Here is a 14,233-nt window from a genome sequence, read left to right as displayed (position 1 = left end):
AGCGTAAGTTTAACATGGGTCCAACACAAACCTGATCAGTTTATTAGTTCTGTTTATGGGAGGGGAGATTCTTTGGCTCAATGGTTTTAAAATAATCTAGAAGAATAAACACATAAAATGGCTTCAAATGAATGATTCTGGAACACCTGATGAGTTACTCTGAAAAAATAAACATCACCTTATAGCATGAATTAAAATAATAACTAACTAAAAAGATTAAGTACAAAAATGCATGACAAAACACAAATCTTCATCTCTCAAATCTCTGGATAAACCACCAAAAAAAAAGACTGGTCACTTCCAGTGCATAAAAATTAAACACTCAGGGGCGCCTGGGTGGCTCAGTGGGTTAAGCCGCTGCCTTCGGCTCAGGTCATGATCTCAGGGTCCTGGGATCGAGTCCCATATCGGGCTCTCTGCTCAGCAGGGAGCCTGCTTCCCTCTCTCTCTCTCTGCCTGCCTCTCCATCTACTTGTGACTCTCTCTGTCAAATAAATAAATACAATCTTTAAAAAAAAAAAAATTAAACACTCAGGCAAGTCAGGAACTAACATAATGAGTAGAAATGAACTTCGGGGTGGGGGGGAAACACTCATGTAAAAACTGGCAGATGTTCTTAACATACAGTGAGCTTATGCAAACTAAGAATAATACTGCAACGGCCAGCACAGCAGTGAGGAACCCTGCAAAGGACAGACAAGCCCGAGGAGTCAATAAAAATTATGAACACACATAAAAATGCACAATTTCCCTAGCAATTCAAAAGAGCTAGCACTGCTCATTTTTCACCTCCCAGACTCAGCAAGCCTTGGAAACCTATGGAAAAGGCATAGGGCAGAGGGTTTGGTCAACATACCCCATAGCCGACACAGCCAACGTCCCTGCCCTCTGTGCCAGGCCTCCCTGGGGAACCTGTCTCTGGAGATGGCCCACAGAGGGAAAAGCTCATGAAAGCATTATGTACTATTCTGAAGGAGAAATTCCAACCATGGTTCTCCTGCCACGTTGCTCTAACAGTTTAGAAAAAGGACCCCATTTCAGATATTACCACTGCTCAGAGTAACCTCACACTTCATCTGAAAACCTGCAACAGCACTGGTCCCCAGCAGCACTTGCCTGCCCTGGATGGACCCTCCTGTCCTGCGTGCTGGTTGGGCTGAACTGGTGCGACCCTCAAGCAAACCCCCGGCCAGGCCTGCTCACTTCAACCTCAGATCTTAGGAGCACGACTCCCAGGAGATGGGACCAGCTGTTTTGAAATGCAGGAACATCACCTACGAGTGATCCCCGCACCCCAAGTCCTTGCTGGCCACTGAGTCAGGATTGCACTGAGCCACCACTTCAAAGACAAGAGTCAACAAAACAAGGGTGACTGATAGCTATTTCTGGAAAGTTACACCTCGATCGCATCTTTTAGATTGTAACAGATCTCTAGCAAAGAGGTGGTACTCTGCCGCTGGTGTCACGTGCTCACAAATGTACACTGGCACGCACGTGGGTGTGTGTGTATGCATGTGAGAGAGGGAGAGAGAAAGGGAGACATCTTCATCCTTTTCACATAGTCTTTGTTCCCCTCAATGGCAGATCTGCATTCTGACCACACGGTGGTTTTTCTACCAGATACTATGATTAATACCCATATTTTCAGCTCCTTATATGATAAATCCTCAGTACCTTCCACTGCATTTTTGGATCGCCGTTTTGATGCTTTTGTTGCCACTGACCTGGACGCTCTAGTGGAAAGCTCGGTCTTAAAGAAAGGAGAACAGACAGAATTAGTTGAGGCACGACACAGCAGTGCATCGAGATTTACTATGCAGATGCTGCTCGAGGAAGAACAAAGAGGCAATAGGACACACCAACCACTAACTCCGCACAGCTCAGCAGCCCAGACCTGAGGGTGAACAGAGGACACTCAGGCCTCCCTTATTCTAAATTCAGAAATCCTTCTTTCTGCAAAGCAGTCCAAAGCCCAGCAACCCGTCAACTACACTGAGTATGGTCTTACCGGATATGTTTATGAGGACCCCATCTCCCTTGCTATCTGCTAATTATTCACATGCATCGTGACAGCTCTGGGTGCAAACACACACGTGTTCAAACCGAGCACACAGCAGCCCTAAGGTTTTGCTCAGCCTGCCATAACTCCCTCCTAACTGGCCTCCCAGCCTCTGTGTCACACCCAGTCCACCTTCCTTGCAGCTACCTGGACACGTCCCCAGAAGTACAAAGTGCTTTAGGGAAGTTGGCCTGAGTCGAACCTCCAGGGCCTGGAGGCAGGGAGACGATCTGCTCCGGCCACAGGACATACGCCACCAGACCTCACACAGGCAAAACAGAACTCGGAGGGATCCCTCTGGCAGCCTAGCTGTCCCAGCCTGCCTGGAGACTGGATCCTCACCCAGACCCTCTCCCAAATGACTCCCGCATCCCTCTGTACCCCAGGTCATACCCGTCAAATAAGTATATAAGGGAAACCCAGAGCCCAGCATAGAAATTAGGGCTCATGCATGAGCCTACACCACATCCCCCGCACCCCAGGGTCCCCACAGACTAGAGAAGACCACAGCATGGTGTCACCACGTCAACACAGCCATGGTTTATGTCTCTGGAAGTTATTCTTCAAAGTTTACCTCTGTTTCAGCTTTGGAGTCTTTCAAAGATCCATCTGGCATCTTTTTGGACACCTCCCCTGAGCTTGAGGACTGTTAAGAAAAAAATTCATCATATTCTTAGAATTCCTCAAATCTGTGACACCTAAAACCACATGGAGGTTCAGTTTCTTGCTGAGCAGCAGTAAGAGCACCCTTTCCTTACGAGCATCCGTCCCCCTCCAGGCCTGAGCTTCCGCAGCTGGTACGCTGCCTGCTTCCACAAGGGCCATCGGATCATTCCAGTAGGGCAGGCCGGGGTCAAGGGGGTTGGGGCAGCACCTCCCAGGAAACTCTGGGACAGCAGGACCTGTGGGATGCCCACGCCAGGCCAAATCTCTTGGATACGCCCCCATAAAACAGGGGGAAATCTGGAACAGGGGAAGGAGTGAACAAGAGAAACTGCCAGCCACCAGGTAACACAGCCACAGCTCATTATGGGGCGGGGGGAGGGGGCAACTTTCCAACAGAGGATTCTCCTCAGGCAAAAGCTTCAGACTCTCCATCAGGAAATATTCCCAAAGGGAAGTACAGGGCACCCACAAGCCCCAGCTCAGAGCCACAGTCAAGTCTCTGACCAACACGTCCTGACGAAAGGCCTAGAAGAGACTAGGCCGCAGACCTTGTGCCCGGTGAAGACTGAAAAGCAAGGGTTGACCATCAAGCTCAACGATGGCTCTGAAACTTCCTGTTGGAGGCACCAGGCTCTGCGCAGCCCAGCCTGCTGTCCCCTTAGGGTGAGGGGCACCACACCACCAGCTGGACACCTGGTCCTTCACCGCAGGAGTCATGAGTGCTGCACAGGCCCCACCCCTCCCCACGCTTCTGACCCTGAATCTGTCCAGACCTCCACTCCCTCCTTCCTGGCAGCTGGACACCAAGAGAGTTTCACAACCCTCTAGAGACACTCTGTAACATACTGTCCCCATGAGAACAGCCATGTGCAGGGCCAGCCCCTAACGGAGACCTGAACCACCTATAGTGAACCCAAAAGTAACTTGCACATTTAGAAAACACAGCAACTGAACAAAATTTCTGGCCAAACACAAATTTACCTGAAAATTTAATTAAGCAAAAATTACAGTAATCGGAAGTCTTGTACATATCTGCTGACACCCACAAGACCTAGAGAGGCGCCCTGAGGCTCCGTACATTCAGCCATGCCCAGGAGCACATACACAACCCAGGCAGCTTGGAAGGACTGCTCCTATAGATACAGGGTGGGCCCCCCATCTTCAAAAAGCACCCAGATGCACACATGCAGCCAGAGGCTCAGAACCCCTGCAAAACTGGTGTCCGTTTGGGTTTCTACTGGGAATGCCCGAGTGGCATCACTTTACCATAGCGCTGGAGAGAAGCAGAGTCCCCATCGCACTGCGACAAAGATAGGAAACACCTTTGAGAATAATACAAACTCTTCTTAAAGACAGAGGTTTTCAAGCAGGACTTTACCTTTTTCTCAGGTTTGTCATGCTCTCTGCTCTTCTCCCTGTCAGGGTCCCTGGAGTGCTCCCCATCCTTCAGCTTCCGCCTGTCCCTGTCCCTGTCCCGGGCCTTGTCTCGCTCACGCTCTCTCTCCCGGTCTTTCCACCTCTCTTTCTCCTTTCCTCCCTCATTCCTTCTCTCTCTCTCATGGTCCAGGTCTTTGTCGCGGTCTCTGTTGCCTCGGTCTCTGTCCTGCTTGGTCCGGTTTCTGGCTCGTTCTCTCTCCCCATCTCGGTGCTTGTCTCGTTCAGCATCTTTATGTCTCTCACGGTCGTTCTCCTTCGTCTTCTCCTTCTCTTTGTCCTTCTCTCCTGCTTTGCTTTCTTCCTTCACTTCTTCTTTCTGTTTCCGATCTCTGCTTATACTCCTCTCATTAATTTCAGAGTTCCTTTTATCCTGAAAAGGTCAAACAACAATATCACTTTTTTTTTAAAATGTCTTTACCTGAACTCTAGAAAGACTCATTATTTTTCAAATATTTTCAAATATGTGCAACCTGCAACTCACCTCTTTATCTTTATGAACTCTGGGCTCTTCTTCTTGTGCATTCTTATTGTCCAGTTCCTGAGATTTTGACATCAGTGAGGACCTTCCCTTCAGATCCCCCTTCTCTCCAGCTAACACTCTCTTCACCGCCTCGTCGCTGGAGAGCTTGTGGTCCGAATGGGAGGAAATGGAACACAAGGTGAAAACAAGATCAGCACAAGAGACCAAAGCAAGTGTCCACATTCGTGGGCAGTTCACTAAACACGTTAAACACATGGACGTGAAAGTCAAAGGATAAGCTACTAGAAGGAAATGCTGTTATCAGTCACCAAGTATACCACTCCGGACATGACCAGCAGAGTCGACCCAAGCTAAGCAAATCCCACTTCAATCCCCCCGAACTGGCTCAAGTGTAGACATGCGTGTCATTGAAGGACAACACGGCTACCGCGCGTGACTCCACAGATGCCACATGGTTCCCGCAGGATCGCAAAGGCCCAGCACTGAAAGGGTCTCCCAGAATGATCTGACTCAAACTCGACTGAATCCAAAACCCTCCCACGACCTCCCTGACTCCACGCAGAAGCTTCCAACACCTCCGGGCAGGCATCCCTCTTACTGACATGCTCACTTGCTCCCCAAGGATACACGAAGCGACCATCACACCGGGCACCAGATGTCATGCTGAGGACACACTGGGTTTCGGAGGAGAGGACAGATGCGGCAGCTAAACACCAGTGTGCCTACCCAGCCGCGGAGAGAGGAAAGGCCAGGGTTCCGGGAAACAACCTATCCACCACCAAAGCCAGACGAATAAACGAAGGGCATGACCAAGCCCAGGGACCTCAGCGTCCAGGCGCAGGTGTAGGAGCTGAGAGAGGAGGGGAGGGGCTAGCAGCAGCTCGAGGACCCTTGTGAGCCAGGTCACAGAGCTGGCTGTGCCCACAGGCAACAGGAAGCTGGCAAAGGATGAAGCGGGGAATGTGGGAGTCAAAAGTGTTTTGAAAAAAAAGTAACAGGAAGGATGCAGGGGTGGGGACCGGGGACGAAGCCAGGGCATGGGCGAAATCAGCTGTGTGCCTCCGAACCTGAGATCTGGATGGAGATCAGGGTAGGACACACTGGAGGCCTCCTTGATGCCACAAGCTCCCATCCCCATCCTCACCCCCACCCCTGCCATGGCAGGCTGAAACCCACCCTCTTGCCTATTTTGGAAACATGGAAGGTTAGCCCAGCCCACAACCCATCAGGTACACGAAGGGCCAGATTAGCTCTGCCCTCCGACTTAGATCCCACAAAGAAGAAAGGCCCTGGAGATGCCCGGCTGGCATCACCAAGCCGAGATGCCCTCTGGCGTCCCTAGTAAGCATGGCCTGGGCTGGATCTAAGCAGAAAGGCCAAGTCTCCAACCCACAATGAGGATCTCAGGAAGTAGAGAATCACTCCCTATGTAGTGACACCGGCTTTCTCTGAAGGCAGCGCAGCTCTGCTGTTAGTAGCCAGAAGGAAAAGGATTGGAAAAACAGAGGGCAGAGAGGAGAGAGAAGAGAGGAAGGAAGGAATGGAAGGAAAGAAGCAGACACAAAAGGCTGCAAAGGCAGACAGAGTACAGGGCCATGCCATAAGCTCCGAGGAAGCAGCCCAGCAAGTTATCCAGCCCCTAGCCCCTGCCCTGGAAGGAGGCTCTAAAGGAGAAAGCCAGCAGGGCTTGGCCGCTGGGCATGCCACCCCCACCAAGAGCCAGTGTCCACAAAGTTCCCTCATTAATTCTTAGCACCTGAAGAACCTGGTATGGCAGACCTTTGTTTCACTGTATAGTTCTGACTCAGTCCTTCTGGATCTCTGAGGCCAAAGCACTGCGCTTGGCAGACACCACCCAGGGCTCCCTCCTCAGACACACTGTCCCCCACCCTGCGAGTGCCTGTCACCCCGCCTTGTCTCTCAGGACTGCTGCATCTGCGTTCTGGCCCCTCCGTGTTACCTTGCTGAGACAGCATCTGCCAATTCTCTGCAGCAGCTCGTTTGTTCTTTCAGGCTCGTGCCCGGCCACGATCCGCGCTGGCTTTGCTGACAGTGGCTCTCCTGAAACCATCACCACCACGTCTATGGCCTTCTGAAGGAAGCTAATTTTTGCATCTTTATCCTGAAAGATTTCCATTTAAAATACAAATGAAAAACCCATCCAAGAAAGTCTCCATCATCTTCAGTTTGCTTAACAGGCACACTTACTATTTAAAGTATGTCAGATGTGGAAATATTCACTCTTTGTAACAAAAGAAAAACAAATAAAGCATTTAGTTTGAGGTGGGAGGCTAGCAGGGACCTTTAAAACACTAGTTCCCTTTCTCAGTCGATAAAATTAGCAGGATATGCAGCTGGCAAGAATAAGAAAATGAAATGAGAAAGAGTATAGCACAATTCATTAATTAATCAACCTTGTATTTCAACACCCCTCAGCATATAAACGATACAGATCCACTGTAAGGATGAGGGGTGCCCCCCGCCCCCCGGCCTACCTTAACGTTATCGGACTTCATCTCAGCGTCTGTGTAGAGGCCCTTCATGAAACCGGTCATCCTAATCACCTTCAAAAGATCAAGGCCGTGGTCAGCACCTATCACGGCAGCCTCTGTGTCAGCCTCAGCCCCGGAACCGCACACCGTCAGAGCTGCCGGAGTCTGTCCATATCCAGGATTTAACTCCCTCCCACGTAACTCAGCCAGCTTTTAAGTGTCTACTGTTGGGGAGACCTTACACAGGCGGAACCCAGCCTGGAAGTGTGGACGGGTAAACACTGCAACAGACCTGCAGAATGCTGAGGGAGGACAGGATCAGTCCCTGGTCCGAACATAGGAGGGGCCAGGGTGTCAGGGGAAGTTTACCAGAAGACGCTGGATCTACACTGAGCCGACGGGCTGAGGGGCAGGCAGGGGTGTTTAGGACCCATGTGCCAGGCTAAACAATCCCTACAAAAGGTCCTGGGCCCAGAAGGTCCTGTTCAAGAGAGCAGAACAAGTTCAGTGCAGGAGGAGTCTGAGGCCAGAGTCTGGCAGGGCCAGTGTCAGGCCGGGCCTGATCCAGATGGCTGTCAAAGCCACCAAGAATACGGACTTTCACCTAGGACTCCGAGGAGGCCCTGAAAGGTTCAGAGGCAGGGGAACAGTATCTTACGAGGGTCACTCAGGCCCAAGAGTGAGAATGGACTTTGGAAAGAACAGGAATCTCTCAGCCTGGGTTTTGAGCCTGGACGGAAAGTTCTTCTCACACACTTTACTACAACAGGGGGATGCTCTGTGTAATTGTCACTTTTGTTTTCTCCCTTCCTGTCCCTCCCCTCGGTCAGCCTGTAGCTCCCCATTACCCTGAACCAGCTTTAGGGGTGGTGATTTTCCCTGTTCCTCCCCACGCCCACAGATAGCCAAGCTCCTCGTTCTCTCAGATCAAGGCTTTTCAAAATGCAAGCAGTCCCTGTAAAGTCAACAAAATGAGTAGCAACAAGCTTTTTTCTTCTTTTCTTTTCTTTTCTTTTTTTTTTTCCCCAAAAATAAACCAGAAAGGCAAGTGCCAGCTGCCCTGTATGCAAGAAGGATGAATATACCTACGTGTGTGTTGTGGGTGGAATTAAAGCACATGTATTCATGCAAGTCATGTTCGTTGGAAAATGGACAGTCCCATGCTAACATGAGGCAATTTCTCCGAGACCAAGCACGCCTCACTAGTAAGCTGGCTCTCACTCTCATCAACTACCTAAGAGCCGTGCTATCATTTCTCCTGAGAAGACAGACGGAATATTAAGAGTACACACGAAACAGACAAACACATCAAAAAATGGGAAGAAGATATGAACAGACACTTCTCCAATCAAGACATACAAATGGCTATCAGACACATGAAAAAATGCTCATCATCATTAGCCCTCAGGGAGATTCAAATTAAAACCACATTGAGATATCACCTTACACCAGTTAGAATGGCCAAAATTAACAAAACAGGAAACAACATGTGTTGGAGAGGATGTGGAGAAAGGGGAACCCTCTTACACTGTTGGTGGGAATGCAAGTTGGTGCAGCCTCTTTGGAGAACAGTGTGGAGATTCCTCAAGAAATTAAAAATAGAGTTTCCCTACGACCCTGCAATTGCACTCCTGGGTATTTACCCCAAAGATACAGATGTCGTGAAAAGAAGGGCCATCTGTACCCCAATGTTTATAGCAGCAATGGCCACGGTCGCCAAACTATGGAAAGAACCAAGATGCCCTTCAACGGATGAATGGATAAGGAAGATGTGGTCCATATACACTATGGAGTATTATGCCTCCATCAGAAAGGATGAATACCCAACTTTTGTAGCAACATGGACGGGACTGGAAGAGATTATGCTGAGTGAAATACGTCAAGCAGAGAGAGTCAATTATCATATGGTTTCACTTATTTGTGGAGCATAACAAATAGCATGGAGGACAAGGGGCGTTAGAGAGGAGTAGGGAATTTAGGTAAATTGGAAGGGGAGGTGAACCATGAGAGACTATGGACTCTGAAAAACAGTCTGAGGGGTTTGAAGTGGCGGGGGGGTGGGAGGTTGGGGTACCAGGTGGTGGGTATTATAGAGGGCACGGCTTGCATGGAGCACTGGGTGTGGTGAAAAAATAATGAATACTGTTTTTCTGAAAATAAATAAATTGGAAAAAAAAATAAAAAAAATTTAAAAAAAAAAGAGTATCCTACACTTCATACTCCTAGAGCCTTTTCATTTTGTCTCTTCTGAGGTTTTCCTACATTGCTGGCAAGCAAAGGGACCAGAAACATTAAACTTACAAGATCAATGCTTCGATTTATGAAAGAAACAGTTTAGCTATGGCTAAATTACTAAATTCTGTGGTGACTTGTGAAAACAACACTCAGAGTTAAGATTTTCAGGATGCTCTTTACCTCTTACACGAAAATGCTTTCCAATATGTTGATCATTCTAAAATTCTTAACAAGCAGGTGACAATTAATGTATTTACCTTTCCATAAGCAGAGAAATTCATTTCAGCATTAGATTAGGAAAAAACCATTACAGAAAAGCAGACCACTTGTTCTTAACTGCCTCCACACAACCTGGCTGCTGGTTCACCAAGTCAGTTCCTGCCTGAAAGTCCCTTCCCCTTCCCCATTTCGAGGCACTCTGACGTTCCAGGAGCCCAGTGCCACACCAAGACCCACAGGAGGAGGCCTAACCCCACGGCCTGCCTCCCAGCTCTCCATTTCAGTGGGGAGACAGGACTAACAGAAGATAAAAGCGTGAGGGTATGGTAAGTGCTGAAGTCACTGCTAACTCACTTCTTCCCTTTTGGGATCAAGGGCACTACCTGCCTACTTCGAAAGTAATGCAGCACACAGTCGTGTCCCTTCCCCAAACACCGTCTAGTGACAGGTGGAAGTGTTGCCCCAGCTACAGGAGGCTAGGCAAGACAGCGCTGGGATGTGTGTGGGATTCCAGAGAGTTCTAAGCACAGTTAGGGTTTTCAACACAGAGGCACACATTATAAACTAAGTTGAGGCAGCAAATGATAAAGCAAAGCTTGTGGAGAATAATACACCCAGCCTGTTAGCAAGAGTAAGAAATGAAGTTTGAGGACCAATATGTGGAACCCTTGGAAATCTGCAAGTTCAGCCTGATTCCTAACTCCCAGAGACCAGAGACCACGCCCAAGTCCCTGAGTTCAATGCTCTTCCTAAGTGCACCATGGAGATGAGTTACCAGGAGCCTAGACAGCCTCCTTCAACAAAGAATGTGTGCTGTGCACCTTCTGTGTACCTTACCCAGTTCAGCTAATCCAGGATATGGCAATAAACAAGTACAGTCTCCATCAGCCAGTAATTCACCTTCCACTGGGGAAACGTTACAGATGACCAATCTCAACGGAGGTGAAGCTGTGCCCTTCATCAGCCAACATCAACCTGCTCTCGTACAGTTTTCCCCTGTGGGTCCCACTACCACGTTCAGCAAGTTTATCCACAGGTATTTATTAAGCATCCAAAACGTGGTCACCATGGACAGAAGTGTGCAGAAAAACTGTGGATATGAGGATAAAAAAATAAATCACTTAATTCCCCAACGATTTTTGATCATCTTTCATGAGCTAGGCACTGAGGGGGGAAAAGAACCCCAGAAACGACTCTGCCAGGCAGGGTGTTAGAAGAGTGCTAACAGGTACAAGGGTAGTCTGGAAAGAAAGAATGCTCAAGGAGCCAGAAGAGCCGGCCCAGGAGAAGGGATGAGAAGGGGAGAGCAGAGATGAGGGCAAGGAACTCAGTACAGAGGCACCGCAGAACTGGGCCTAGTGGATGTTCCTCTGGCAGGGCCTGCACTAGGCTATAGAAGGTCCAACTTTGAAGTCAGCCCTGATTCTGGCCCCGGGCCGGCCTGCACCCCGCAACTGGGCCCTGACCTCCACCTGGGCCCCAACTCCCGGCTTGGACCCCAGCCCGCACCCCACACTTAGGCCCTGACTCCCGGCCCTGACCCCCCACCCGGGCTCGCCCTGCCCCAGGACGTCTACCCTTGACCCCCCACCCCCGCCCCGCCCGCTCCTGGGCCCTGACCCGCAGCTGGGGGCCCACTCCGGCCCGCACTTGGGTCCTGAATTCCCCACCCCGGGGCCCCGACCCTCAGTCCGCACCCCGGCCTCCGGCCCGCAACTGGGCCTAGAACCCCACCCGGGTCCCGACCTGCACTCCGGCCCCCCGCCCGCGTCTGGGTCCCGACCCCCACCCGGGACGCTGACCCCCGGCCTGCGCCCGGCCCCCGGCCCGGCCCCCACCTCCGTGATGATATCGTGCAGGTAGCGGAACGGGGGCTTGCTCAGCAGCTTCTCCGTCAGCGGCGGCCTCCGGATCACCTTCCCCAGGGCCTCCTGCGTCCGCTTCACCACCGCGGCGTTCATGGCGGCGCCGCCCGCGCCCGTGCTCCCGCCGGCCAGTCGAGCCTAAGCCGCGCTCCCCTGCCGCCGCCGGCCCCGCCGCCGCCGCCCGCTCTGGCCTCGACGTGCCGCTCGGGCTCCCATCCCACAGTGCACCGGAGTCGGCCGCGGCGCATGCGCAGGGCCCCGGGCTCACCCCCGTCGCCAGGGCGTCGCGACCTTAGCAACGGACGCGCCGCGGCTCCCCGCCCCGCCCCTGCCGGCGGCACGCTGCGGGAGGTTTGTACCCAAGGTCCTGCCGGCGCCTGGCAACCGGGACCAAGCCACGCCCTTATTCATCTACCAGGTGTCGCTGATTACCGGCACCTGTCTTCCACCCGCCCGGCTCGCCGCGGAATTCCTTCTGGTGATTTGGAGGCTTTATGACCTGTTTCTCATTCTTTTTTTATAAAAAGGTGCCGATTGCCCCTGCATCTTCAAATCTTTTTTAATTGACAAATAATTGAGAAAGGGGACATTATCTTCAAGTGTACGACATAATTATTTGATCTTTGTGAATATTGCAAAATGACCACAATGAGTCTAGTTAACATCCACCATCATAGTTACAAAAAGTTTTTATTGTAATGAGAACTTTTAAGATGTATCTTAGTACCTTTCAAATATGTGACACAATATTGTTAACTACAGTCATCTTGCTGCACCTTATATCTCCATGACTGACTTTATAACTGAAAATTTACACTTTTTGGCCCCTTTCATCCATTTCGTTCTTGTAATGGTATTTTTATAACTTATTAACATTTATTTTTACCGTTTTCAATCTTTTTATTCTTTGCATAGACTCGAATTTCCATGTGGTATCACGTTCCTCTTGTCTGAAGAACTTCCTTTACTAATTTCTTTTCGCAAAGGTCAGCTGGCGATGAGCTCTGTCGCTTTCCTTTGTCTGAAAGTGTTTATCACACCTTCACATTTGAAAGATTGTTTCACAGCATTTGCAAGCCTAGGTTAACATTTTTTTTTCTCTTTCACTGCTTTACAGATTTTACTCCACTGGCTTCTGGCTTACATAGTTTCTGAAGAGAAGTCCTCTCTAGTCCTTTGTTCTGTGTATATCTGGCTGCCTTCAAGATTTGCCTTTTATCCTTGGTTTTTATAAATTTGCCAGTGATGTATCTAGGTGTGGGAGTTTTTAAACTTAAAATTTATATTTGGGGGACGCCTGGGTGGCTCAGTTGGTTAAGCGACCGCCTTCGGCTCAGGTCATGATCCCAGCGTCCTGGGATCGAGTCCCACATCGGGCTCCTTGCTCAGCGGGGAGCTTGCTTCTCCCTCTGCCTCTGCCTGCCACTCTGTCTGCCTGTGCTCACAGTCTCTGACAAATAAATAAATAAAATCTTAAAAAAATTATATTTGATTATTATTTATATGCAATAAGCTCCACCTATTTTACCTATTTTAAGTACACTGATTGATGCATTTATGCTCCTGCACCACAACCAAGGTATATAACAGTGCATGTTCCCTAAGTATCTTCCTGCTCATTTGCAATCTACTCCTCCCCCACCCCAGCCCCAGGCAACCACTGATTCACTTTCTGTCACTATAATTTTATCTTTTCCAGGGTTTCATATAAATGAAATCATACACTACATAGTCTTTTGTGTTTCTTTCACCTATAAAGACTTTGAAATTCATCAATGTTGCTACATAAGTAATATGTCATTCCTTTTTGTTGCTGAGTAGTGTTTCATAATATAATTTGTTTATCCATTCACCAGTTTATCGATACTTGGATTGCTTTGGAGTTTTGATTATTTGATTATTTAGCGCTGCTAAGAACATTCACATACAAGTCTTTGTGCAAACATAGTTTTCCTTTTGTTGCAGAACTGCAGGGTTTTGTTTTTGTTTTTAATTTTTTTCAAAGATTTTTATTTATTTATTTGACAGAGAGAGATCACAAGTAGGCAGAGAGGCAGGCAGAGAGAGAGAGAGAGAGAGAGGAGGAAGCAGGCTCCCTGCTGAGCAGAGAGCCCGATGCGGGACTCGATCCCAGGACCCTGAGATCATGACCTGAGCTGAAGGCAGCGGCTTAACCCACTGAGCCACCCAGGCACCCAGAACTGCAGGGTTTTTGTCTTAGGGGTTGAAGAGTGAATCTTGAGGACACAAAAAAAGGTGAAGTGAAGTGAAAGTTTATTAAGTTAAGTTAAGAACAGAAAGGAAAAGTTCTCTAGAGTGAGAAGCATCCCAAGTGGGCTGCCACTGAAGGTTTTAATGGTCATCGGTCTTTCATTGAAAACTGACCAGGGAACTGAAATCTTCTTAACCTCTCTACCACTGATAGCACCAAGTTTACCTCTCCTTTGAAGTTTAGTGGCTTTTAATTGTCAGTCTGTAACTGTCATATAAAAATACCTCATCTCCAGGGACACCTGAGTGGCTCAGTCGGTTAAGCTCCTGCCATCGACTCAGGTCATGATCCCAGTGTCCTGGGATTGAGCCACACATTTGCCGGGGTGGGGGTTGGGGGGTGGTGGTCTTCTGCTCAGCAGGGGGTCCACTTTTTCCTCTGCCTCCCCCTCCCTGTTCCTGCTTGCTCTCCCTCTCTCTCTCTCTCAAATGAATAAATCAAATCTTTTTAAAAAAAATCTCATCTCTGGGGCACCTGGGTGGCTCAGTGGGTTAAAGCCTCTGCTTT

The 14,233-nt window shown here is 49.4% G+C and overlaps 1 protein-coding gene across 5 annotated transcripts in view; it reads right to left on the bottom strand.

Moving 5' to 3' along the window:
* TRAF3IP1 (TRAF3 interacting protein 1) overlaps positions 1-11,591 on the bottom strand; it is a 61,859-nt gene extending 50,268 nt beyond the window's left edge. For 2 of the 5 annotated variants that reach the window (XM_044241958.1, XM_044241959.1), the window contains exons 1-7: positions 11,428-11,588; positions 7,139-7,207; positions 6,604-6,765; positions 4,644-4,787; positions 4,104-4,532; positions 2,634-2,705; positions 1,675-1,750 (exon numbers count right to left, since the gene is read on the bottom strand). In XM_044241958.1, coding sequence (XP_044097893.1) covers positions 1,675-1,750; positions 2,634-2,705; positions 4,104-4,532; positions 4,644-4,787; positions 6,604-6,765; positions 7,139-7,207; positions 11,428-11,550 — 1,075 coding nt within the window. In that variant the 5' untranslated portion in view covers positions 11,551-11,588. Of the gene's footprint in view, positions 1-1,674; positions 1,751-2,633; positions 2,706-4,103; positions 4,533-4,643; positions 4,788-6,603; positions 6,766-7,138; positions 7,208-11,427 lie in introns of all 5 variants that reach the window. The other 3 variants (XM_044241961.1, XM_044241960.1, XM_044241957.1) reach the window with 3 other exon arrangements.
* Between the last annotated feature and the right edge of the window lie 2,642 nt (positions 11,592-14,233).

Source organism: Neovison vison, chromosome 3 (assembly GCF_020171115.1).
Source record: "Neovison vison isolate M4711 chromosome 3, ASM_NN_V1, whole genome shotgun sequence".
In the NCBI taxonomy this organism is placed as follows: domain Eukaryota; kingdom Metazoa; phylum Chordata; class Mammalia; order Carnivora; family Mustelidae; genus Neogale; species Neogale vison.
The sequence above is the reverse complement of the archived record's forward strand: the minus strand, read 5'-3'. Positions and strand labels throughout refer to the sequence as shown.